General features: G+C 37.2%; 1 protein-coding gene across 1 annotated transcript in view; it reads right to left on the bottom strand.

The window, feature by feature from the left end:
• LOC125226173 overlaps positions 1–27,643 on the bottom strand; it is a 168,995-nt gene that overhangs the window by 27,057 nt on the left and 114,295 nt on the right. The window contains exon 5 of the mRNA XM_048130086.1: positions 5,948–6,081. Within this exon, the coding sequence (XP_047986043.1) occupies positions 5,948–6,081 (134 nt within the window). The remainder of the gene's footprint in view (positions 1–5,947; positions 6,082–27,643) is intronic.

The raw sequence follows: 27,643 nt of genomic DNA, 5'->3' as shown, positions 1-27,643 counted from the left end.
AAACTAGAACTAAAGTTTATTCAATAAATTATACATCGTGGAACTTCGTTAACTTTTTTCAATCGCGCACGTCATTTTGTTTAAGAAAAGCAATTTATCTGCGGGCATCGGCGATCCGACTCGAGGATGTTTATTTTCGCTTTTCCGAATAAATTTGCTTTAAGTCGGCCTTAATTCATCGAAGCTTTACCGTTTTAATTACGAAAACATTAGATTTTAGCTAAAGTAATTAAGTTTTCGAAGATTCTTCAATCAAATCACAAATTAAATTAAATTCTGCGACATACTTCACTGAGTTATTCTTGTGTGAAAATTTGACGCATCTGAATTAAATTGATAACATACTGGGCCCGTAGACAAGTGGCCAATCGCTAAAGTATCGTGGTGAATTATAAGCAACTCTATAATTAGGTAGCAATTGGCATTGACTTCTAGTTTAACCCTGGTCCACGCAATGACAGGCTCTGTTTCTCTCTATCACTCTTTTTTTTTTTTTCTTAGGCATTGGAGTGTCCCACTGCTGGCCTCTCCCCTGGCTCTCCATAATTCCCGATTCTCCGTTACTTAGGCCAGTTGTTTTTGAAGTCGTCAAGGTCGTCCCGCCATCTTTGCCTGGGCCTGCCCTGCCCACGCTACTTCGACGGCATCCACTTGCTGGCTATGTTAGCCCACCTATCCGGATGCATGCGATAGACGTGACCGGCCCAGTCCCACTCATCACTCTTCTACAGTGTGTATTTTTGATATCACCACATAGTTAAAGGGCCATTAGTAAAAGCCTTACGGTTAATATTTTTATACGATTTTTATTTTAATTAAACGCAATGTATTGCTACTTTATTTTTGTTCAACGACGTGACTTGACGTAAGAACTGTCAATTACTTAGTTCCGCGTCTTCCAGATGTCAAATAGGTGTACGCAACACATTGCTGCTCAATTACGCTCTAGTATCTAGTTAAGACCAAGCTCATTACTTGTTGTATGGGTTCTTAGCACTAAAAGCTTGGTCTGGTAAAAGTTTGAAGTAATAAATAAAATAAATATCATAGGACATTCTTACACAAATTGATCGAGTCCCACGGTAAGCTCAAGAAGGCTTGTGTTGTGGGTACTCAGACAACGATATATATAATATACAAATACGTATACTTATACATAGAAAATCAAACATACACGCTGTATTAGTGCAACAGTGAAAGTTGCGTTTCGATTGCCACAGAGAGTTAGCGATTTGATTCTTGCCTACGCACCTTGATTCGCTACACGGAAGCACGAAAGGGAATTTGTGCGACCCTGACGCGTAGCTAATTACATCAAATTATATTTTAATTGTTTGTTTCGGAATCCACGTGCTGTTTGTTATTTAATCATAATAATATTGCGTGGTGACGTCGGAGAGAGGAGGGGGAAGCGCTGGTGGTCTACTTTCAATCCGGAGGTCGCGGGTTCAAACCCAGGCTCGTACCAATGAGTTTTTCAGAAACTTATGTACGAAATGTCATTTGATATTTGCCAGTCACTATTCGGTAATGAAAACATCGTGAGGAAACTGGACTAATCCCAATAAGGCCTAGTTACGTTTCGGGTTGGAAGGTCAGATGGCAGACACATTCGTTAAACCTAGTGCCTGCGCCAAAGTACTATATCTACTACCGAACCAACTGAATATGACCGTTAAGCTCATTTTGCCAAACCGTCTTAATGTAAGTAGATCGAAATTCGCTTCCAGACACTGACATGTGTGTAGTGACATAATTTAGTTAGTATTTAAAGGGACCTAAGTTCATCATAAGCGGATAGACCATAAAGGTTTGAAATATGGTTCGATAGTACATCGATAACTGAATACATACTAGTAATATATTAAACATCGTAAAATCGGATCACTCACGTAGAATTGTCGAAGATCGCTCGACATGTTTCGCTCCGTAACGAGGAGCATTTTCATTTTACGTGAGTGACCGGATTTTACATGTTTAATATATCAGTCTTCACGGTAGTTTTGCCATTCTAGTAATATGTCTTCTTATTATGAATATAAGAGATTAGTATACAGGTTGTAAACCTAATACGGGCGAATCTCATAACGGTGGTGATATAGGACATAAGAAATGTAATTAAGTAGTTAACTTTTACTTAAAATTGAAAAAAATAATAATAATATCCACACAAAATAATGCTCGCAATGTTATGCAAACACGCTTAAACGCTCGGTGACAGTTGTCATTGACTGTCATCGCAACCACGTTTGCAGTAACTCAAAAACACCCCTCAATTAAAGAAAGCGTAATTACATGGGTTTCCCCGTATGTAGCGAAAATGTCTTAGCGCCGCGTAGAGCCCGGTTTCGAAAGTGTTAAAGAAAAAATAAAAGACGTTTAGAATTAATTTTAAAGTGGAAAACAGAACAGAAATGACCAGAGCAGCAGTGGAAGGCAGACATTTTCCACTTTTAAATTTATTCTAAGCCTAGTGTCATCGATTGCAAACAAATCTGCTAATTAGAAGTTAAAAGACGTTCAATTATATGCTTGGTTTCATTTATCGCCCGTATTACGTTTACACGCTGTATGACTAGCAAAAGCCTAGGCAAATGTATGTGTAGCCCATGTGTCAGTGAAGTCATAACTCACACATTCACGACTTTATTTGCACATAGTAAATAGGATACGGCAAAATGGAATACAGGCTTTTATGCTTTTGCAGGTCACGTATTTTTTGTGGAAATGCTTTGTCACACGTCAAGTTGTGTAATAATAATAATATTGTGTCATGTCAAATTTAGCTACTTAACTACGTTTAAGTACAACATCCAGGTTAGAGGGTTTAGTTTTGAGATAAAAATATTATTAAATATTATTCGTGATATTTTTATGTAAGGTACAGCGGGGCAAATCTCGACTGAGGGGCAATTGTAACTAAACCATTTTTTCCATTATTACACTATGATGTAGAGTTCTACATGTATCCACTGAACACGCCTACCATATATATAACCGATGTACACTATATTTTAATAATGAAAACATTGTAAAACATGGAAAAAATGGACCAGTTACATTTGCCCCCCAGTCGAGATTTGTCCCACTGTACCTTACTACCTACCCAATTTGCCGATATTAAGCTAAACGGGATTTTATATTTACTCAATTCTACCAGTTTAAAGATAAGCAGGTGCAAATTATACGATAGGTATACCTAATTATTATATTCAGCGATCTTAACTTCTGAACCAAACTAAACATTTCATCTTACATACATGTGTTGTTTCTTTTAATATTGTTGAAAAATAAATAATATTTGTTTTTTTATTAACAATCAATTTATAATTTAGGAAATAAAATTGTTGTGGAATAAAAATAGGAACTATAATTTCAATTTAATTAATAGAAAAAAACCGGCCAAGAGCGTGTCGGGCCACGCTCAGTGTAGGGTTCCGTAGTTTTCCGTATTTTTCTCAAAAACTACTGAACCTATCAAGTTCAAAACAATTTTCCTAGAAAGTCTTTATAAAGTTCTACTTTTGTGATTTTTTTCATATTTTTTAAACATATGGTTCAAAAGTTAGAGGGGGGGGGGCGCACTTTTTTTTTTCCTTTAAGACGCACTTTTTTACTCATTTTTAAATACCTTTAAGAGCGATTATTTCCTTTTTTCCCAAAATATTAATATTATCAAAAAACGATCTTAGTAAACCCTTACTCATTTTTCAAATACCTATCCAACAATATTGTGATATATCTTTGGGTTGGAATGAAAAACTTTATATCATTTTAAAAGACCTATCAGCCCCCACCCCCAATTTTTTTTTTACTATTTAGTGTCATAATTTTGTAGCGGTTCATACAACACATATTCCCATCAAATTTCATCACTGTAGTACTTATAGTTTCCGAGTAAATCGGCTGTGACAGACGGACAGACGGACAGACGGACAGACGGACAGACGGACATGACGAAACTATAAGGGTTCCGTTTTTGCCATTTTGGCTACGGAACCCTAAAAATATATCAGCCCCCACTTTACATGTAGGGGGGGGTACCCTAATAAAACATTTTTTTCCATTTTTTATTTTTGCACTTTGTTGGCGTAATTTATATACATATTGGTACCAAATTTCAGCTTTCTAGTGCTTACGGTTACTGAGATTATCCGCGGACGGACGGACGGACGGATGGACGGACGGACGGACGGACAGACAGACATGACGAAACTATAAGGGTTCCTAGTTGAATACGGAACCCTAAAAAAACATAGAAGCATAGACGCTCAAAGAAGTAACGTTATCTTTCTGCTGCTTGACTATGAACTGCATAGTCAAATAATGGCCCAATTTCAGATTGTAAGAAATATAAACCTCTCCAATCCCACTCTGATAAATTAATACGGCTTCCTTACATGAGGACTAAGAAATAAAGCAGAAACACGGCGCTAATCCGTCTGATAGTCGACACTAGTTGGCTTTGCCGAACATAATGAGATTAGCCGCGAATCAACTTCATGTCGCTATCGGCTGGGACAAATACTTCGTTATTGGTTTGCTTTATTAGTTAAACATGAGTTGATCCGATAATCATAGCGGTTAGGGGATATATTACCAATTTATTAATAAAGTCTGTCTTATATGATTAAGCACTGTCCAATTAACCGAAAAAAAAAAATTACTTACCATATTTTATTAAGACTTAAAAACAGCAAAAAATATTTTTAAAGTATACTTTTACGTAATCAGGCGAAAACAACACAGTCATGTTAATCTATAGGTTATCTGTGCATCAGGTCATTCTATTCGAAAACAACATTTTCTGACTTTTTAAGTATGAAGGCATAAAGTTCAATTATGTGAGTATTGTTTTGACATGCAATAAGGTTCGAATTCGATGACGTCACTTCATCGCTGACAGCGTTTTCGGTGGCCAAAATAAATAAAAAATTACACACATTTTTAATCGAAAATACGTAGTCAATATACACTTTTTATACCCAAAATCTATAAATATTGCTTTTTTATGTCAAATACTACAAAAGACAATCATTTACTGTGCCAAATTCGATATGATTCTAGTAGCCTATTTTATTCGCATTGTGTACATGGCCTTTGTATCTGTGAAACGAAAAACGTAGAGGGAAGAGTATAAAACTTATAAGCAATGACAGTAAATATGCTGATTTGCAGGAACCGTACAGTATAACGAACTAATTAACTAGTGTATCTGTGAGCTGTAAACCTTCGCAATAATGACTAGAAGACGCAAAAGTGAAAAGCACTTCTTTAGTTCTCAATTACCATAGTCAAGTCATGCTGGACTTAAGCGGCTTAAGCCTATTGGCCTTTATGGCAGTGGGTTTCCGCATTATCCTTATCAAATATTTCCAAAAACTTCGTCGACAAAAAAAAAGTCAACCTTGTCACAAAACTTTACGAGAATCACTTGAGAATTGCGACCCATAGCGACATACAAAAAGCTGCACCGAGTTATACCTACGCTGTATCTCCGGACTTATTATACCTATGCAAAATAAAATATGCGTAACGGAATGGAAATCCATTAAAGAGGCATCGTCAGCAGTGGACATTCACGACATAAGCTGAGAAGAAGAAGAAAGAAAATATGTGTGTTAATGTATGTAGTACGAATTGTAGTAATTGAATACATACGAAAATATATTACTGAATTTAGTTATCGGATATCGGATACATAATTATAAATAAAAACAATAATACTAATCATAAACTAAACCTTATTGAATCTAAAAATAAATATTTACATAATAAAACTAAAAATATTAAAAACTAGGTGAACTCCTTAGGCATGGTGCCGTAGACAATGGCAGCATTTCCTCGCTGTATCGCTAGGCTTATTTTTTGGGCGAGGAAGCTGCCAGCCCTACGGTCACCGCTGATCGTTAATATATGTTGAATTGATGTGACGTGTGTAACGTACCTCTCTGCCGTTAAGCGCAAATGTGAGGTTGGCTGGTGGGTGCGCGGGCGGCGATGCGCAGGTCGCGCGCAGCGTGGACCCGACGCCGTACCACGATCGGTCTGAGACCAGCTTCGGACGCCACTCCGGAGGCTCTGAAACAATACACAAGTTTCATTTTTAATTTATTTAGTAGTTTGGCTAAATCTGTAGTAGGCACAGTCGCGTGATATAATATTTATTTACTAAAAATAGTTTTGAATGATTCACGGTTATTTTCATTAGACCTTATATTGACCGGGATATAGACCGTGATTACCTTTTTGATTTTCGTCGATCTCCCAAATCGAAATATCGGGAGCTCGACAAAAATCAGAAAGGTAATGACGGTCTATATCCAGGTCAATATAAGTCTAATTTACTAAAAAAAGCGATAAGTCCCATCCAAGAGAAGATTTTTTTCTACTCTTTTCTTTTTCATCTACTCCGATTAGTCTGAAGATTCTTATTCGAGGATGATTTTGATCCATTTGTAACTCGGATGTAAGCTGGTTACCTACAGCACAGGCCTCGCCTAGTGTAGGAACCAGGTCAACGTTTTAAGGGAAAGCACAAGCGATGTTCTCTCAAATTCTGTATTGTTTAGTTTAATTTCTTCCTTTTCATGATGAATGTTGAATTTGTGTAGATTTTGTGTAGATAAATGTTCCTATGCTGCTTTGCAAAATTTTAGATTCAAATCAGTTTGCAATCCACTCTACCATCAATAGCATTATCAACAGTGATAGAGTATGATCGTATCACAGGGTCAGTCGCATCGCTCAATTAACTATGGATGTTCAATGAAAATCGCTCTGCAAGGCGCGGGGTCGGGCTTGATTGATTTGGTGAAAATAGGGCACTGGCGAGGGCAGATGTTATCAATTTTGCACCTTAGAGTATTGTCAGAGAGATTAACTAAGAATTCTCCTCTGAACGCAACCTTTTATCACAGTATAATAAAGAGTACTATCGTACAGTATGGCTACTCCCGCTTCCCGCTGAAAGTGTCCCCCCTCTCGGTTACCTCACAGTTACCGCCTATCAAAATCGCGAACAGTCGATCTGTCATTTCTCACTCATACAAGCATAGTACGCGTTCACCTACACGAGCTTAGAATGTGTGCTAGGAACGCGCCTCTTTCATATATTTGATCGCCAGTGTCCGAGATGTACTTTTATTGCATAAACTCTAATTTTACTAATTCAGAGAGCAATAATAACTAAACGCAGCCGTCGGGCTCTGCTAGTTTCGGAAAATTTATTAAGCGCCTAAAGGGAGTGTTTCACATATATTCTGTCAAACAAGTCTGTCAGTAAATAAGAACTAAGAAAACTATAGGTATCCTTTTCTCTAGCACCCTAAAGAAAAGGATGCGTATAGTTTTCTTTGTTCTTATTTACTGACAGACTTGGTTGACAGAGTGTATCATGTATCGCAGCCAAAGAGGCACCTTAACTTAACCCTTTTCACTGTTCAAATATTGCAAATCGTTCTTTAATCAGCTTCCACTTTGCGTCATTTTGAAGTCTTTAGAAATACACTTTTTTCCTAAAAGTCCTTATAAAGCATTTTTGAAAAAACATATGGTTCAAAAGTTAGAGGGGGGGGACGCACTTTTTTTTCCTTTAGGAGCGATTATTTCCGAAAATATTAATATTATCAAAAAACGATCTTAGTAAACCCTAATTCATTTTTAAATACCTATCCAACAATATATCACACGTTGGGGTTGGAATGAAAAAATCATCAGCCCCCACTACATGTAGGGGGGGTAACTTTTTTTCCATTTTTTATTTTTGGTATTGATATACATATTGACTTTTTCTAATGCTAACGGTTACTGAGATTATCCGCGGACGGACGGACGGACGGACAGACAGACATTATAAGGGTTCTACTAATAAACATGTTTTTGGAGTCTTATTTACTACAGTTCAGTTTATGATTTTGGTTCACATTAGTGATGTTGATGTATCTAGACGGCTTTCTTATGTACCCACAGGAACGAAGAGGGTGTCGAAATTCTTAACCCAGTACCACACGGCGCATTGGACCTTTTGTTTGTACCTAGTTTATATGAATCAAATAGCTGATAATGAAAAAACGCTTTGGCCAGCAGCGGAATACAATTAAGGGGCTAACGAGTACGTAAATGTAAATTAATCATATAAGGTACAGCGTGGTAAATCCCGACTGGCGGACAATTGTAACTGATCCATTTAAGGTGAGTTCCACATGTATCCACAGAACACGCGTGCCATATATAATATTAACCAGTGGACACTCTAATTAACACTGCAAACATTGTGAAACATGGAAAAAATGGATCAGTTGCGTTTGCAACCCAGTCGAAACTGTCCCGCTGTGCCTTAGCTTTCTCCTGTGCTATATGACATAGCGTAGCGGTGTATATATATAGCGGTCACTTTGTGCATAGAATATGCGCCGTTAGTTTTGTCTTTGCAAGCTTTGTCCCGCTCATCCGGCTTGTTGTTTATGACAGCAGTAAACCCGAGCCTTGGGGCAGCTCGCAACTTTACACAGACAAAGTTGCCAGTCTAGCGCGTCTGTGTGCGTAGCCGAATTCACGAACGCTCACGGCAATATCTCTTTCGGAGCTAGTTATCTATCTCTATCGCTCTTGCGTATTGGCGCGACAGAGCTAGACTGCCTTTCTGTCGACGTCTGGCGTCGCAGAAATGCCATTCGGCTAGCAGGCTTAAGCTTGCTCCGCTCTGAGTCTAGGCACAGTATAATAAGAGTACTATCGTACAGTATGGCCACTCCCGCTCCCTGCTGAAAGTGCCGCCCACCCCCTATCGGTTACCTCACAGTTACCCGCCTGTCAGAAACGCGAACAGTCGACCTGTCATAGGTATCTCACTCATACAAGCTTATTACACGTTACATACACGAGCTCGGAACTTTGTGCTAGGAACCCGCCTCTTCATATATTTACTACGCCAGTTGGTAGGAATTATTACAAGCGTTCAACAACGTTTAAGATGTAAATAAAAAATTCTGTAATAATAAGGAAGCAACAGATTTGTTTTACAAGGCGGCAAAGTTGTTGTTTAACCGCACGCAATATTGATACCCGAGCAAGCGAAAGATTCAAATATTAAACCGCGAGCGTAGCGAGTGGTTTAAAGAGTGGAATCTTGAGCGTTGCGAGGTGAAACCCTCGAAGGCACGAAGGTTAAACAAACTTTGACGCCGAGTGAAACACAAAATGTTTCACCACACCAACACGAACAAAATAATGACTATAAAACATCAAACTAAATCGAATTCATCAATGTATTCAATATTTGTGATTCAAAAACATCATTTAGGTATAAGTAAATTCTATCAGCCAGCTTAAGACATCAAGTTAAAAGTATGAAATTTCTTTGCACTCTTGTGGATAAAATTCAAATTTGCTATCTGTTTTTAAATGACAAATTAAGTCAGTTGGTGTGGTGAAAAATATTTTCTTTAGGTTTACTAAAGGCCTATTTACACAGCGCGCGAACTTGCATACGATTTTAGTTACATTGCGGATTGTTTAGAGATACACACCAATTAAATTCCGCAATGTATACTGAAACTCGTATACCTGGGGCCCGTTTCTCGAAAGGTACAAGCTTTGTATTACGAGTACAAGTGCGCGAACTGCAAGGCTTGTACTTTTTGAAAAACGGGCCCCACTCTCGAACCGTGTACATAGGCCCTAAATAAAGTTACTACTTAGATGTGCATGATTATACTAACATTTTTCCCTCCAGTAAATTTACCTTACCGGAAAACACTAAGAAGATTCAGCCGCAAAATCCACAAAGAGCGGTAGGTTTTGCCTACCTAACGATACTGCTGATCCGGACTGATATTCCCATTGTTTACCGACAAAAACATTCACATTCACCTATAACAAAACCAAGTTATTCTGATCTTAGATAAACAACAACTCTTTAAGTATAAAGGTCACAGTTATGCTGGTTTTTACGAGAAGTCCCGCGATAAGAATTCAGGGGCTGCCCCTGATCGAATCCGCCCAAACTAAATTTACCTTCGGCGCCGCTGAAACTTGGCTTTTATTACTGTGCAACCGGATAAGGCAATATGCACGAGATTAAAGTGTTGTTTTTCTGGATATGTACAGTCATTTACAGACAAAACAACCCGTTCATAGAAGTGTAATTCATAGCTAATCATCGAAAGGTATTGCTGACTGCACCCATTCAAAACTACTTATTTAAGTGTATCTTTAAATACAAAATCATAATTCCCAGGCCACGTAGTGACATAGCCGAATGGCATTTCTGCGACGCGAAACGCAATCGAAACGCCGCAGAAATATAGTCTGGCTCTGTCGCGCCAATATGCAAGAGCGGTAGAGATAGATAGCTACGAAAGAGATATTATTTACTTAGGTAAATATATTAATCTCTGTTTAATTTGTTTTGTTTCTTGTGTATTACTTGTAAACTATGTGACGTGTGCAATAAAGAGTATTGTATTGTATTGTGTATTGTATATATTTAATAAAAATCAATTGGCATTGTGATATTTTTAGAAATGTATCTCAAGAAGTAGAATTTCTAAGATAGCTAGTGAATTATCTTGAATGCTGTGATCCATCATTCGTACCACCTGTGGAAATAAGGTCACCTCTATTTTAACAATGTCGGCGACAGAACAAGAAAGATACATCTTCTTGTACCTACAGAAAAAACTTCGAAATTGTGTCTTGCGGTTGTATAAACTTTTATCTATTCAATAAATAGCCTTTCTGCCCTTTATTACCTATTTTTACATCTCAGGGGACTTATTTCTATTTCAAATATAATACTTACTGGGATTGTATTTATATTACTCACACACTTTTATCATCAAAGTAAAACTTTAACATTCAAACATAACAAAATATACAATGACATAATTAACAGATATTTACACAATTTTAAAATAAGATTACACGTAAATTAAACTAAATAAATCTAAACTTATTCTAAAATTAAACTTAAAATAAAAATTAATCTAAAATTAAACTAAAATAAATCTAAAAACGGCCCCTGTGGCATAGTACCGAAGACGCTGGCAGCATTTCCTCGCTGGATTGTCAAGCTAATACGCTGAGCGAGGAAGCTGCCAGCTCTTCGGTCTCCGGTGGCGTCTCTTAGTCTCTTCGACAAGTCCTTGAAGAGACTTAAGTCGATAGTAATAAATATAATTCCATAGTTAAATAAAGTGAAATAACGTTCCTCAGAATCAAGAAAAAATAACGCTCGTTTAGATGACACCAATCAGTTCAAACTCTGTTAGATAGCGAGAGTGGTTAATATTTAACAATTTTAATATACGTCAGTGAATCCGTGATCTCTGCCTACCCCTCTGGGAAACAGGCGTGATTGTATTTATGTATGTTGTCAGTGAAGTAAAATTTAATGAGAAGGCATGAATCTCATATAGGCAAAATAATCTTAGAGATAAATGTTGAGGGATGGAGAGGGAGGGGTAAATTCAAAAAACGATGGATGGATCATGTGAAAGAGGATGTGAGAAAGAAGGAAGTGAGCGCTGAGATGACGAAATATAGAGAGGAATGGAAGATGATGACGAGTTGTACCAACCCCATATAACGTGGGACAAGGGTAGGAAGAAGAAGAAGAAAATCAGTACAAAAATATGTATCAAATTGTCAACTAAGGTTCTAAAATGTTGATGGCGAAAATGTCCAAGGAGTGGAATGCCCTGCCTGAGTCTGTATTAAATCCAATCCAGGTCTCTTTAAAGCAAGAGTAAATAGGTATCTCATAGATAGGCGTGCTCTACCTTAGACCGCATCATCACTTACCATCAGGTGTGATCGTGGTCAAACGTCTACCTATTCAAACTTTAAAAAAAAAATGTCCTGTGACACCAAAATTTTATTTGATAATAAACTCCATTATCTTTGCTACTCCAGTTGTCGACTCCCAAGGAGTTACGTACAATGTTTGAAACACGTTTTACCATCAGATACGAAGAAACGGATGTCATTTGTACCGAAGTTGTGACTTTCTGGCTGCAGGCCAACGGTACCTAAAAGAACAGTAGCATTAACATTGTGGGCTACCTGCAAAAACGGGCAGTATAACGAATCGCCGCGCTGCACTAAAGCTGGACGCATTCCAACGCTGGGCTGAGCGTAAAGTCAGAAGAACCACTATAAAGTGATCCTGCAGATGCAAATCAGATTATACTACATATATTTTTTTATCATTAACTATAAATGAGCTTGGCTTACTCGTGGCCACTAGCCGAGGCGAAGAAGTGGCATACGATGGAGCGAGCTCGCCCAGAAGGTGCTTGTTCACAGTGTTCGCCCTTGACTTGAAATTTGCTGGATTATATGAGGTGGGAAATACAGACGCTGGCAAGGAATTCCACTCCGTGGCAGTGCGTATAAGAAAAAAAGAAGCGCTTCGTGCCAATTGGAATATTACCAAGTGACCGGAAACCGGCCGTGTGTCAAAAAGTCCAATGGTAGAATGGACACGAGGGAATAAGCTCGTGCAGATCTTGAGCACACTCCCCAAAGTAGGTACGACCTGTAAAATACCGATGAGACTTTCCACTTATGGGTCGATTTTTTACAAAAACTGCTTAAATAACACTATTTAGTTAGCCTCTTAACCATTGCTTTTACACATCTAGAGGTCAAATTATCTTGGTTGTTCGTGGCATGGCGCACAAGAATAACAGACCAGCAGCTCGTTATTTTCGCCGGTTGCTCTCGCTAGACGAGCGGAACGTCAATGTAACTGTCATTTGCCGATATGGAAATTTCACTACAGTTTTTATCCCGCCACAAAATATTTCAGCAGCTGCTTGAGGGATATACATATGTCCGTTTTTAGTTTCCGTAACAAGCAGAAAATGCGATTAGTATGCATTAATCACCAATTTTACAGTAACATAAATATAAACGTCGTTTTAATAATAAAACTACCGTGAGACTCACGTCACGTATAATTATCGAAGGTCACTCGACATGTTTCGCTCCGTAACGAGGAGTATTTTCATTGAGCACGTGAGCTACCTTCGACAATTTTACGTGAGCTACCCGATTTTACATGTTTAATATAAACGACGTCAATTCATCATTTTTGCATTATCCCGGCATTCGCCAAGGCTCGTGGGAGCCTGGAGTCCACATTGAGAACTAATTTTAAAATTTAGCGTAGGCCTAGTTTCAGGAAAAGTAACTGCAATTTGATCTTCCAACCGAAGTTCATGTAGACGTATATATTAATTATAATTTAGAGACAGACAAAGTGAATGAAATTACGCTCATATAGGAAACTAATTGTTGAGACTTGAATCCTTTTACCAAGCACGAAAAATGTACTTAGCTTAAGTGAATTTGCATATTACCTTTTTTTTTCCATTACTGTACTATTTTTGTGTTATAGTAATAAACGTATTTTTTTATTTTATTTTATTTAATAAATCAATGTATCCTGCTAAGAATTCAAGAAAAGACGCTGTCCTTGTCACTTTAGATATTAACGACGTATAGCAGTGTTTGTGACCTCTCCCAACCGACACTCGAACCTGAACAAATCTGAGGAAATGAAAGCCATTTGATATTGTAAAGGCAGCGTAGGGTTAAGTACAGCGGACGTAAACAGACGTGCTCGAAATAAGGTCCCAAGCATTATTCACCGTATTTAAACCGACTTGCCTCTCAGGGTCTGTTATTTTTGCCCGTCCCACTATTGGAGATCGTGCTCTGACATAATTACGCTATAAATAAGCCAATTCAAATGCCCAATTTCATTTCTAGAATGATTACTGAAAGATGTAATTGAATTATCCTGTGTATCGCGCACGCATTCATAAACTTATGCCTGTATAGGTACTCAAACGGGGTTAGCAGAGCACATGAAACTACTCAAATTTCAGTGCTCTTATAATTAATGAAGGGGTTGAAAGAAAACTAAATGTCATAGTGACCGGTTGCCATCGCCTACCGCCATTGGAACTCAATATCCCAAATACTTTCCTGTTTGGTGACGGGTTAAGAATTTCACTATCCAATTTCCTCACATCGGTGTCGTAGAAAGTCGACTGTGGGATATAGGAAAACCCGATATTTAAAAATTGTCCTTTCAGATAATAATTATTAGTGGGGAGGGGTCTTGTGGGGCGAGTCACCGTCTGCCCCATAGCCCAGTATTTAGTCCATCACTCATCCAATAGCCCAGTTTGTTTTAGATTCCTTTAACGCTAAATAGTCCTTACACCCTGGCGGGTGCTGCCTCTGCGTGCGTCCCATGATACGGGAAACCTTTTTTTTTTAGTATAATAGGTAGACGTTTGACCACGATCACACCTGATGGTAATGATGCAGTCTACGGTGGAGCACGCTTACCTATGAGATACCTGTTCACGCTTGCTTTGAAGAGACCTGGATTCTACTCATGTGGAAACACAGACTCAGGCAGGGCATTCCACTCCTTGGCGGTTCGCAAAATAAATGACGAAGCGAAACGCTCAGTGCGTATTTTTGGAAGCAACCACTAGGTATACCCTTTACATTACAGTGTCAAGTGTCAAAAGGACCTCTAAGTGTTGGCTTTGGCTCCGCGCACGCCTCCCAAAGGTCCAGAATACCCTATGGTTTCCGTGATGGGAAAGACATACAATTAGTGTAAGTTAGAATTGGCCTGAACATCAAGAGATCAATAGTTGTACCAGGATCACATAAAACTGAAATGGGTTAGTAGGTAATTTACGACAGATGGTTTGGCTGGACTTTATTTATTTGCCATGTGCACTGCAATAAATCTGAGCGGAATACTAAACGTGGAATAAAATATACGTGAAATGAAACAATCCGCTTGATTGTAATTGAATTGCTTCGGATGAGACTATTGAGACTACAGTTAAATCTATAGGCGCGGGCGTGTCTATACCTGCTTGTACTACTACAAGTCTACACACATCTTCTGTGGAAAATTGAATATTTTTAAATATGTAAATAACCTCAATATTTCTGGTATTTAAATTCAAAAGATATAACCATTTCTTTTGATTTGCAAATGAAAATGTGGGTGCAATTAAATATGTGGTTATTCAGGAGCATAATAATAATGTGTTGTGTGGTTATATGTTTTTATCTTGTTTTGTAAATGTTTTTATATTTTATTTTTATATACATATTGTGAAATACCTAGCCTAAGAATGAAAATAAATACTGAGAATGCTTAATCCTAGTGATATTCTGGCTTTCAATAATCAACATGAAAAACTTGAATTTCAAGTACGGCTGGGTATTACAACCTACGATAAATTGTTTTATATAAATATCTGACAGATTTTACTATTTTACTGATTACTACAGGCCACATAATAGTACAAGGGGGCAAAGTTGTATTTTAACGTCGAGTGTGGAATTGAAAAACGAGCAAGTGAAAGGATCCTATAGTTGAACCACGAGCGAAGCGAGTGGTTCGAGAATAGAATCCTGAACTTGCGAGTTTTTTAACACACGAGAAGTAAAATAAATTTGCACCCGAGTGTAACACAAAACTTTTCCCCTCACTATAGCGAGGAAACTACAACGCAAAAATACGTTTATCACTGCTTCCAGTAGTTCCACAGGTGGTAATTCATCTTTATTACTAGATTCACCAACTTTTATCAATTTTAAAGCAGTTAATTTGACTTTATTCAAGGTCAAATTACTTTACCCACTAGTGGATAAAATGCGTTTTTACCCGCTGGTATTAAAGGACAAAACACGTGTTTCCGAGCTAGTGAGGGGAAAAGTAAATTACCTACACTGATGAGCTTGGACGAACTTAGGTACTCATGGGTCCCAATTATGCTTTCGATCCGGAGCACAAATCAGCAAACACTGCTGCACTGCAACCGAACCGTTCCGATTTCAGAGTTCCCTGAATTGAATGGAGCTGCGGATGAAATCGTTGGATATTTGCTCGAAAATAGGGCTGCTGTTTATTGTTTCTTCAGTTATTGATAAATGAGAGATGAGGAAGATGGACTGATGTAAACTATAAAATATGTAAATGATAGAAGTAACTAAACAATAATGATTTATTTAAATTTTATCTCGGTTCCACTCACGTTGTAAACCTACTTTCGCTATTTCCTCTTGTAGCACACAGTATGCTAAAAACTCTTTCTTTAGGCGCACTTGTAACTTTTATAATAATTCGATTAATAATATTGATATTTTTGCTCATAATTTGTCCAGTTTTAAGAACAAGGTTCGGCAATTACCTACTGTTTTCTTGTCAACCGTATTATTCTTTCATTAAGTAGATTTTATAAGATGCATCCTTGCGTGTGTACTCAACTACTGCATGTGTAATTTTGTTAACTATTTTTACTTAAATTTAACCATCCAGTAATGTAGGAAACTCTAGGCCTAGATTTATATATATTTTTGTAATCCGTACTTGTAAAAGGCTGTTAAAAAAAAAATGTCAGTAAGCAGAAAATCACAAATTGAGTCACTAACGAGTACCTACATACTAATTTAAGATGTCGTTAAAAGTGGTTTTTTTTATACTACGTCGTTGGCAAACAAGCACACGGTCCGCCTGGTGGAAAGCGGTCACCTTAACCTATGGACGCCTGCAACTCAAGGAGTGTCACATGCGCGTTGAGCGCACCCTCGTTGAGCTCTGGCAGCTTCCCACCAGAAGTTCATCTTGAAATTTTTATACAAAAAACTGAATAATTATATGTCGCAGTCGGGTTTTTTTTTTTTGTGGTTAGGTTATTCTTTATATTTCCACCTATTATAAATCTACAGCAGGTTAATAGACAGACGCGGGCTTGTTTTCCGCAACTTGACGTCTAAGTGCCTATTTTGCGTGATGTAAATCTACAGTTTAGGACTTTAGTATCGTTACTTTTGCCATGAAGCAAATACAATTCCAAGTGAAGACACGTAGACATTATCACAGATGTACTATGACCGGTACATGGTTTATTGATGTCTTGGGTGTACCGGTGACGCTCGACCCTTCGCGTCTCTTTACAGCACTTTTGGCAGTGGTCACTATGTACCTACCTGACTTGAATTCATGAATAGTGCCTACACATTAAATTTCAATGTACCAAATGACGAAGACGATAACCGCACTGAGAGAAAATTGCGTTGTAAATTTAACAAGTTCGACTTGTTGCGGTTTATCCGTTTGAATCAGCCAAACGTATGTTTAAAACAATATGTGTCAGGTTGTTTTTATAAAATCCACTTGTTGATTCAAATATATTGCCGACTCAAATGACAAGTAGCTTGATGTTTGAACCAAAGAGCACGTAGGCGCTATTTTTAACCGACTTCAAAAAAGGAGGAGGTTCTCAATTCGACTGAATTTTTATTTTTTTTATTTTTTTTGTATGTATGTTACTCGATATCTCCGAGAATCGTGGACCGATTTTCAAAATTTTTTTTTTGATCGAACCGGTATAACCCCGAGATGGTCCCATTGGCACCAAGTCAGGGTCTGATGATGGGATCCTGGAGAAATCGAGGGAACTCTTCAAATGTTATAGGCACATGTAATGTTTTTAGTCTATTTTTCAAAGGTACACCAGTATTTACGTCTGATGGTAATAATTTTATGTGGCTGAGCTGATGATGGAAGGTCAACTCCTCAATGGTTAGGAGTTAAAGGATAATTCTTTCACTACTGTACATGTATTCGGACTGATACATATAATATCACTAGGAACCACTAAAAATCAACTGAGCTGATGATGGAAGGTCAACTCCTCAATGGTTAGGAGTTAAAGGATAATTCTTTCACTACTGTACATGTATTCGGACTGATACATATAATATCACTAGGAACCACTAAAAATCAACAAATAAATAAACTTTTTAACAAAAAATAAAACCGCCTTCAAAAATAAGCGCGTTACAAAACACGGAGAAACTAAAAAGCCAAAAATAATAGACCTTTCAATTCAGATTTCTTATCGTATTGCAATAAGCTAAACATCCAAATTATAAACAAAACGATAAGAAATCGGCCTGGCCCCGCTTGTAAAACACGGAAGACATGGATCAGTTGCATTGGTCCCCCAGTCAAAATTACCCCGCTGTACAGTCAACAACACAGCTATGAACACAGACATAGTGCTAAAAATATGTATACAGAACTTTATTGCCTGTACATTAAGGTGTGTATACATATCAGTGGCGGCTGGTGAAAATGTCTGCTAGGCAACACCAAAACCTAAATTACCAATAGGTCATTTACTAGTAATCAATTTTAGGCAATCCGGTGGGAATCGGCTTGTATGGACCAGCCGCTGCTGATTACATATATACTTTGTCTATATTCACATTTGTGTTATTGACTGTAATTACCTTACGTTTTTATAACTGAACTGAAATAATTCCCAATGTATACACATGGGGATTATTTGAGAAGCTTACTCGTTAATCGTATAACACTGACGTGTGAGCAATATGTAATGGTTTCACTTGAGATACAATCAGTAAACGCCTCATGGTTTATGGATGATTTTGATCAAGTCTAATCACTGCCTAAGCTAACTTAATTACTCATTAGGCGAGGATTTGGTTCGGTTAAGATCTGTTCCGGATGTATTTCAGTAAGATTTAAGAGTAAATACGCTGTAAGATAAGGAAACCGATCACTTTAAAATAAGGTACAGCTGGACACTCTATTTAATAATGTAAACATTGTAAAACATGGAAAAATGGACCAGTTACATTTTCCCCCCAGTCGATATTTAATAAATAAATAAATATTATAGGACATTCTTACACAGATTGACTGAGCCCCACGGTAAGCTCAAGAAGGCTTGTGTTGTGGGTACTCAGACAACGATATATATAATATATAAATACTTATATACATAGAAAACATCCATGACTCAGGAACAAATATCTGTGCTCATCACACAAATAAAAGCCCTTACCGGGATTCGAACCCGGGACCGCGGCGCAGCAGGCAGGGTCACTACTGACTGCGCCAGACCGGTCGTCCTGATTTTTGGATTTGTCCCGCTGTACCTTACCCAAATAGAATAGAAATAGAATAGAAATCGTTTATTCGTGGTAAACATTACAAATAGGTATTAAAATACAAACTAACACATTTAATTATAATAACATAATATAAAATTATCGTTTACCACGAAATGTATTAGGTATAAACTTTTTGGAATTCCCCCAGTTTTAGAGTTATTACCTAATGTAATTATATCATCGATAGGTGTCAAAAGGTGACATGAGACAACGCAAAGTAGAAATTCCAGAAAAAGTAATAATTTTTGTTATGATTGAGATAAAATTGTGATAGGTATTAGGATCTAGATACATTTTTTATAAAAATGCTTTGCCACATATATGCACGATCAAATCTTTCCATTTTCTCTTGTACATCGTTTGTTTCTGGGAGTCGCACCTGTTTTCCCAAACGGAGTAAGCAGAGGACATGCTAATAAATCCCCGACCCCTCACCCCGCACTCGAAACCACAACGGTGGTCCGAAACCGCGGGTCCTACTAGATTAATTTAGTTTTAGTTTTATTAATTTTAATTTAATTTAGTTAATTTATTATGTTAATATTAGTAATAATCTATGGAATGTATTTCCGGCAATAAATAATTTCATTCATTTCATTCAAATGACCTCAACCTTTTAACCTAATATGGCCAGCTGTTTTCAAGTAAGTTTCTACGTCTCAGAATGTCTTGTGAAGATCCAATCAATTACTAAACTTACTGAATGAGAAATAACCTAATATAGACACCGTTTAACCGATAAAGGTTGTCTGTAGGACTGCAGAAGTTAAACTCAAGCTGTTATCTCAACAATAGTAATTATTATACTCTAACAAGCCAGGAATATTAGTATGTTTAATAGACCAGGGTGGCTAGCCGAATGGCACAATCGCTCACGAAACGCTCACGAAACGAAGGGCTAGTAGATATCTATCTCTATCGCGCTTGCGTATTGGCGCGACAGAGCCAGCGGCGTATCGCTTTCGTTTGGCGTCGGAGAAATGCCATTCGGCTACGGGGCCAGGTGCCGTAGCCGAATGGCATTTCTGCGACGCGAAACGAAAACGAAACGCCGCGAAAGTCTGGCTCTGTCGTGCCAATACGCAAGAGCGATAGAGATAGATATCTACGAGCGTTTCGTTTCGTGAGCGTTTGTGCCATTCGGCTACGTATCCTGGAAGGAATGGGAAGTGAGATACCTGTACCACAAATTAAGTAGGCGGGTACGGCAGACCGCGGCGACCACAATGTCTGCACAACATTTGCCCTTACATCTCCAAGCCGCAATCCTTTACTTACGCAAAGCAAATTTATTGCGGTAATTCCCCAACTTTTACTCAAAACAACAATAACAGTACCTCTAACGAGGTATTTATGTCCGAATTAAGTAACTTCAACAATTATAAACCGGAATTTCATTTCTAACTCTTCTTTTTCGGTCCATCTCAAACGTCTAGACCGCAAAATGACTAGTGTAATATTAAGTCTATATTAATATCGCTATTAGTCTACTTCGCAAACTGACCACTTGTTAGGGTACCGTGCTAAAATAAATAGTGGGAAAAAATGTTTTGTTAAGGTACTCCCGGCCCCCGGTACATGTACAGATTTTTTTTTTCATTCAAACCCCAAAGTATTTAAAAATTAAATAGGGGTTTACTAAAATCATTTTTAAATAAAATTTATATTTTTGGAAATAATCGCTCCTAAAGTAAAAAAAAGTGTAACAGGATATAATTTTTTTTAAATTATTATGGACTGATCGGCGATTGACCCTAGTCACACCTGATGGGAAGTGAAGACAGAGTCGAAGATGGAGCTCATCGATTCAGTAATAGCCTATTTAATAAATATAAAAAATCACAATAGTAGAATTTTATAAAGACTTTCTAGGAAAATTATTTTGATCTTGATAGGTTGAACAGTTTTTGAAAAAATACGGGAAACTACGGAACTCTACACTGACCGTGGCCCGACACGCTCTAGACCGGTTTTTACATTACCACATTTATATATACCTAGGTAGGTTAGGTTCGTTAGGTATCTTCAAACCTGCACAGATCTATCGCTTTATCGTGGATAAGTGAAGATAAAACGGAAAAAAATATTGTAGGCATTTAGCGTTCTAGACCTATTGCGATGTACATAGATTAATAGCGATATTACACTAGTCATTTTGCGTTCTAGACCATCTGCGAATAACCCTTCATTTTCTCTTTACATTCCTTGGCCAGGATTCTACAGTTTTCTTTAGCCCCATTGTGTACATAAGAAACATTTTCTCATTGATAATTGGATGTTAAAAATTTACGGATTTCAGCCGCAGGTAAGTTGGAGTTTGAAAAATGTTTGTGAAACGTTTTCCCTTAATTCAAGTTTCTAAAGGTCGAAATTATTAAATTTTAAGCAGTTGTTCTACTATGTAGCTAGCGATGTTTGCTACAGGGATTTCTACTTAACTCTGTTTGTTACTGTAATTTTTTATATTAAAAAAATATATCCGTTATTCTTACTACTCTGTCGTGTCCGTTCTCCATTTTTCTCTAAACATGTGATGATAACTTCAATTCAGTCAACTTACCGAATATTTTGATTGAGTACATGGATACATTATTAGTTACTACATTACTAAAATTTAACAAGTATTTTTTTATCTATAATTTTGTATTTAAAATTTAGGAAATAAGAGATGTCCGCGACAAAATTCTTATTTCTCTGGTGCGGGTTTTATTCGCCTGTATCGTAAACGTATTGAAGATTGTAGACAAACTTCTCCCCGCGGGGAATAATCAGTCGCGCTCGGAACGTGGTACGAGGTGGAAGTGTCGGCTGTTGCACGTGGCTCCGGAATTACGAAGGTAAATATCTTATTCCTCTGTCCGTGGTTCAGGTATCATTCTTATTACTCTGTTCGATTTTTTGGGATTTGTGTAACTTTTAAAAATGTACTTTTTTGCTTAATTAATTGCTTTACGTACTATCTATTCATATTATTAACGACAGCCGCGTTGTATATACACATTATGAATCATTGGTTTTTTTTCGATAATTTCTTATTCCTCTGTCCCTTATTCCTATGGATTTTGGACAATGGAATAAGAATTTTCTAAATTTTTCTTGTTTTTCTTCACTGACTTTCAAAAAGAAGAGTAGTTATCAAGTGATTTCCTATATTTTAAAGTACCTTAATAAAAAAAACTTAGATCTTTTTAAAAATATTAATAAAAAAAATTTAGATCTTTTTAGCACCTAGTGCATTTACAGTCTGAATGTTATTAATAAAAATAAATAAAAAAATATTCTAGAATACTTTTTTCATAGTTTTGTGAACAAAAGTACAATATATAATTTATAAATATACGGTCTTTTAACATTTTTGTTAACCTATCCTGACTTATCTTATTCCTCTGGGCCTAAATTTCTTATTCCTCTGGACCAAAAAGTTAAAATGAATTTATTTTATGAATGAGTTCACAAAAATATGGGTTAAAACCATAGTTATGTCTAAAAATAAATCTATTGTCACAAGAGTATGTCCTTATTGGTCAAATTTCAAAAATAAAAAAGGACAGAGGAATAAGACAAAAATCGCTGTCTCGTAGAATGACCCAAATATTAACCCACTTATTCATAAACGTTCACTAAAGTTATCAAGTCGATAAAGTTCGTTTGTCCCTTTCTATCACACCAATACGTCGGAAAGGGACAAACGAACTTTATCGGCTTTATAACTTTAGTGAACGTTTATGAATAAGGGGGTAAGACTGAAAAATGTTAAGTATAATAAATTGAAATATGACCTTAGACTTGTATAAACAGGTAGGACAAAATTTTAGAATAACAACTTAAATTAGCGTGTGTTGTCGCAACACACACCACGGTCTTGAAGGAATATTTGTCCACATTTCAATTCACGACAATTTCAAGCGGCGCAGAGTGGGACTTCCTAATATCGTGTGTATCGTCTGCTCTAGCACACCACACTGATCAAAATATTTATTTTTTTAGAATAGAATAGAATAGAATTCATTTATTTACTTAACGTCACAACATGGTACACACAAAAAGAAGAAGGCATGCAAACAAAACATACAATGGACGCTAAATAGGACCCTCACTCAGCATGGTGCCACGGCAACCCGCAGCGCTGGTTTTCTGTGAGGACCTAGGTTTAGTGGCGGCACGTACGCCAACGACACATAAAAACAATTAAGAAAAAAAAACAAAAGAATAATTAAAATAAACATACAAAATCAAATTATAAAAAATAAGAAACACAACAGCCGTTACAAAAAAAAAAACAGAAGAATTTATAAAATATTTTGACGGTAGGACAACAATACCAACTGTGTTAGTGAACCGCAGTTCAAAATTTAAATTTTTGCCACAGAAAACAAAGTAGGTAGGTACTCGTATAGTGAAAATGTATAAGTGAGTGAGAATGTATAAATGTGTAAGTGAAAGACATGCTACGTGAAAGTTTCCGTTTGAATTTGTAAAAAGTGCGCACGACAGTTTGACTTAAAACCAGTTAACGACTTCAGCGAACGGATTGGTGGAGGCAAGTCATTCCAGATCTAGGGGCAACTCACTTTAGAGAAAACAGTGCCACTCTTATTGATCTCATATGTACAAATGCTAGTGTACATAATTCTGAGATTGACCATGTAGTGGAATTAGGAGGTCACGCGTTAGTGTTTGTCGAGTTAACAGTAAAATGCCTAAAACCTAAACCTAAAATCATTATGAATCGATCATTAAAAAATATAGATATTAATAAGTTTGATAAAGATGTTGCCCTTATTAACTGGGGTTACATCAATACCTTGACTAACCTTGAGGCTAAAGTGTCATTATTAAATGAAAAAATTCTACAGTTATTTGATACCTACGCTCCTATGCGTAAGCAAGTCATAAAATCATCTTCCAAACCTTGGCTAACTCCAAACGTACGGTACATGATGACTCTCCGTAATAAGGCTCAAAGAAAGTATAGACTCACCAAATCTGATCAAGATAAAACTAATTATAAGAACTTGAAACATCTAGTAAATACCAGCTTACATTTCGAACAAAAGTCTTACTTTAATCAAAACATTAATCTTAATCTTAACCACCCTAAACTCCTTTGGAAAAATCTTAAAACAAATGTTTTGCCCAATTTCAAAACCGAAGCAGAGGTACCAAAACAGTTTGATGATCCTACGGCTATGAATAAAACCTTTTTAGACGTTCCTGGTAATAATGTACCTAACCACGACAGCATAATGTATTTTGAGAATAATGTATATTGTAACTCATCCTTCCAATTATCTACAGTGACTGTTAGCGTTGTCAGTAAAATAATACTCTACACTAAGTCTAACGCCATAGGTTATGATGGTATTAATTTTGATATGATTTTGTTAACGCTTCCACGCACCTTGGGTGTTATTACTGATTTGATAAATTGCTCAATTACTACCTCGACTGTTCCATCAATATGGAAAACAGCTGTAGTACGTCCTATTCCTAAAACAAACGATCCCAAAGATCTAAACGATTTTCGACCTATAAGTATATTGCCTTATTTATCCAAAATTCTAGAAAAAGTAGTTTATGACCAAGTATCCAAGTACCTAGAAAATAATAACATTCTACCTGATATGCAGTCGGGCTTTAGGCGTGGCCGTAGCACGAGTACGGCGCTTACCGATGTCGTGGATGAAATTCTCTCGGCCCAAGATCTAGGTAAAGGAACTGTTTTGGTGCTTCTTGATTTCTCGAGAGCCTTTGACTGCACCAATGTTCAACTACTCTTGGCAAAGCTTCATTATTATGGTTTTGAACCCCGCACTATCAGATGGTTTGAGAGTTACTTCAAGAACAGGAAACAGCTGGTAAAACTAACTCGCAGTGACGGTAGCTCCACATCATCAGAGCCAATATCTGTGTCAAGAGGCGTTCCGCAAGGTTCTATTTTGGGACCCTTGCTCTTTATATTATATAGTACCGACATCGTCAAATGCATTCATCATTGTAAATACCAACTATATGCTGACGACCTGCAAATTTATTTTTCTTTCTCTCCCCAGGACACTGACTCAGCAGTCACTAAAATTAACTCTGATTTAAAACGCATTTCAGAATGGGCAACAGAAAACTGCCTGGTTCTAAACCCCTTAAGTCAAAATATATGATTCTAGGTTCAGCGCATCAGACAAATCTCATTACAGCCTTCAATCCTGTACTAGAAATGAATGGTATGAATGTGGTTCGAGTTGCCGAGGCGAGGAACCTCGGGCTTTTAATGGATAGCAACCTACGCTTCGAAAATCACATAACTGAAACATTTCAGTATTGTATGTACCGCTTAAAAGTTTTATACAACGTGCGGGAATTTCTGAGTGTCGATCTGCGAGTGAGATTATGCGAGGCTCTTATTCTGTCGAAATTAAATTACTGCATCACTGTATACGGACCTTGCCTCTTGTCCCGCTCGCAGCGCTGCATTCAGAGGGTCCAAAATGCATGTGCCAGGTTCTGCTACAATATTCCTCCGCGGACTCATGTCACTCCGTTCTTAAATAAGGGCAATTGTCTAAAAATGCTACCACGTCAGGAATTAATGTTGGCATGCTTACTGTTTGATGTAATAAACTCTCAGACCCCAAGGTACCTACACGAAAAACTAATTTGGTTAACAAATAGAAGTTGTCACTCGGTAAGGGCTCCGCGTATTATGATGCTACAGCCTCAAAAATACCGTACCGCTGCTTTTAGGGGAAGTTTTAAGTACTCCGCTACAAAATGTTGGAATAACATACCTCCACCACTACGAATACTAAAGAATAAAGTTCATTTTAAAACAAAGTTACGACAACACTTATTAGAAACTCAGAAAAGAAGTTCTTAAAATGTAACCCCATCTCGCTCACCATTTGTCCTTTATATTTCCACATCATGATTATAATTCTGTTACCGATAACTAATCATTGTACATTGTAATATCATTCCTATTCTGTTCACATACCTACTTTACTCTTATTGCGTTTAATGAACATTATATACTTGTAATAATATTTTGCTTATTTATTATCTACTCGTACACTCTATAAATATAATATATATCGACTTGCGCTGCACTAGGTCGTTCCCTTAGTATTAAGTTTATAAGGTTCTGACGGAAGATCAGCGCTGCGGCTTCCGTAGCATGTATGCTGAGTCAGCGCCTATTCTATACCACAACTGACATTCCACGACCAATACTTCAGTTAAATTAATAAGTGTCCTAATTATTGTATAATGTTATGTTAAGTCTTTTTAGTATTTCGTCTTTCTTTATTTTGTTTTGTGTTGCAAAGCATGTAAGTTTGTGGTTGAATAAAGAATTTATCTATCTATCTATCTATCTATCTTCATACCAGCGTACTGGAAACAACCACGAAAGGCCGCTGAGTGATGACGAGGACAGACAAGTTGCAGGTACCTAGACGTCCTAACCTCTGAGGATCTGGAGTTGTGCGCCCATGTCAGCTTATCGTAAAGGTACGAAGGTATCTGATGGTGAACAATGCCGAACATAAGCGACGCTAAATGGATCTTTTGCCGCGTGGACATTTTTAGAATGGAGTTCTTATTTAAATATGGCGTTACATGCGCTCGTGGAGGGATATCAAAACAATAACGCGCACAGGCGTTTGCACTCTTTGTATTAATCTCTGAGTACGCGACAGAAGGCGTGGCCCATATACTGTATCGCAGGGGTCTATATTAATTCGCATAACTGAATACTCCTAATATGAATTGGCATACCGTTTATTACGCATAACGTTTAATACGCATATCATTATTTCGCATAACAGATTTCGTATAATGCTAATGCGCATAATGTAAATTGTTATAACGATGAATTGGTATAAGTATAATAAGCATAACTTTGTTTCGTAGAATGTTTAAATGGCATACAAGAAAATTATATTTTCTCAAACATGCAATGAAATATTGTCTTTACGTTCCTTAAAATGGGCTGGGAAGTATCGCTTTTTGGGCGCAACAACTCGAGGGGACTGTAAAGGGATTTCATATTATTTTTTAGGCCTAGGCCTGCAAAGTAACTTTTTTTTATAAAATATTGTCCTTTAGAGAATTTTTTTTTATTTCATTGTATGTTTGAGAAAAGCACTATACATGCCTCGGCGTGAAAACGGATTCCCGGCCTCGTATCCCTATCCGTATATATACCCACTTGGCCGGAAATCCTCATTTTCCCGGCCTCTGATGTAATGTACTATTTCACCACACTAACGGGTAACGGCTTACTTTTCTGTTCGAAAACGGATAGCAAAATTGCATTTTATCCACAAGAGTGCAAAGTAATTTCATACAAATTTTAACTTGATGTCTTAAGCTAGCTGATAGAATTTTACCTATAAATGATATTTTGAATCATAAATATTGAAGAATCATAAATATTGATGTTTTATAGTCAGTATTTTGTTCGTGTTGGGGTGGTGAAAAATTTGGTTTTCAAACTCGGTGGCAATGTTTAACGTGCCGTACGAAGGTTAATGTGCCTTGAAACCCTCGCAACGCTCAAGATTCCACTTTTTGAACCACTTGCTACGCTCGCGGTTCAATATTGGAATCT

The sequence above is a fragment of the Leguminivora glycinivorella genome, chromosome 5, assembly GCF_023078275.1.
Source record: "Leguminivora glycinivorella isolate SPB_JAAS2020 chromosome 5, LegGlyc_1.1, whole genome shotgun sequence".
Lineage (NCBI taxonomy): Eukaryota > Metazoa > Arthropoda > Insecta > Lepidoptera > Tortricidae > Leguminivora > Leguminivora glycinivorella.
Note: the sequence above shows the minus strand (reverse complement) of the source record. Positions and strands in the feature narration are given on the sequence as shown.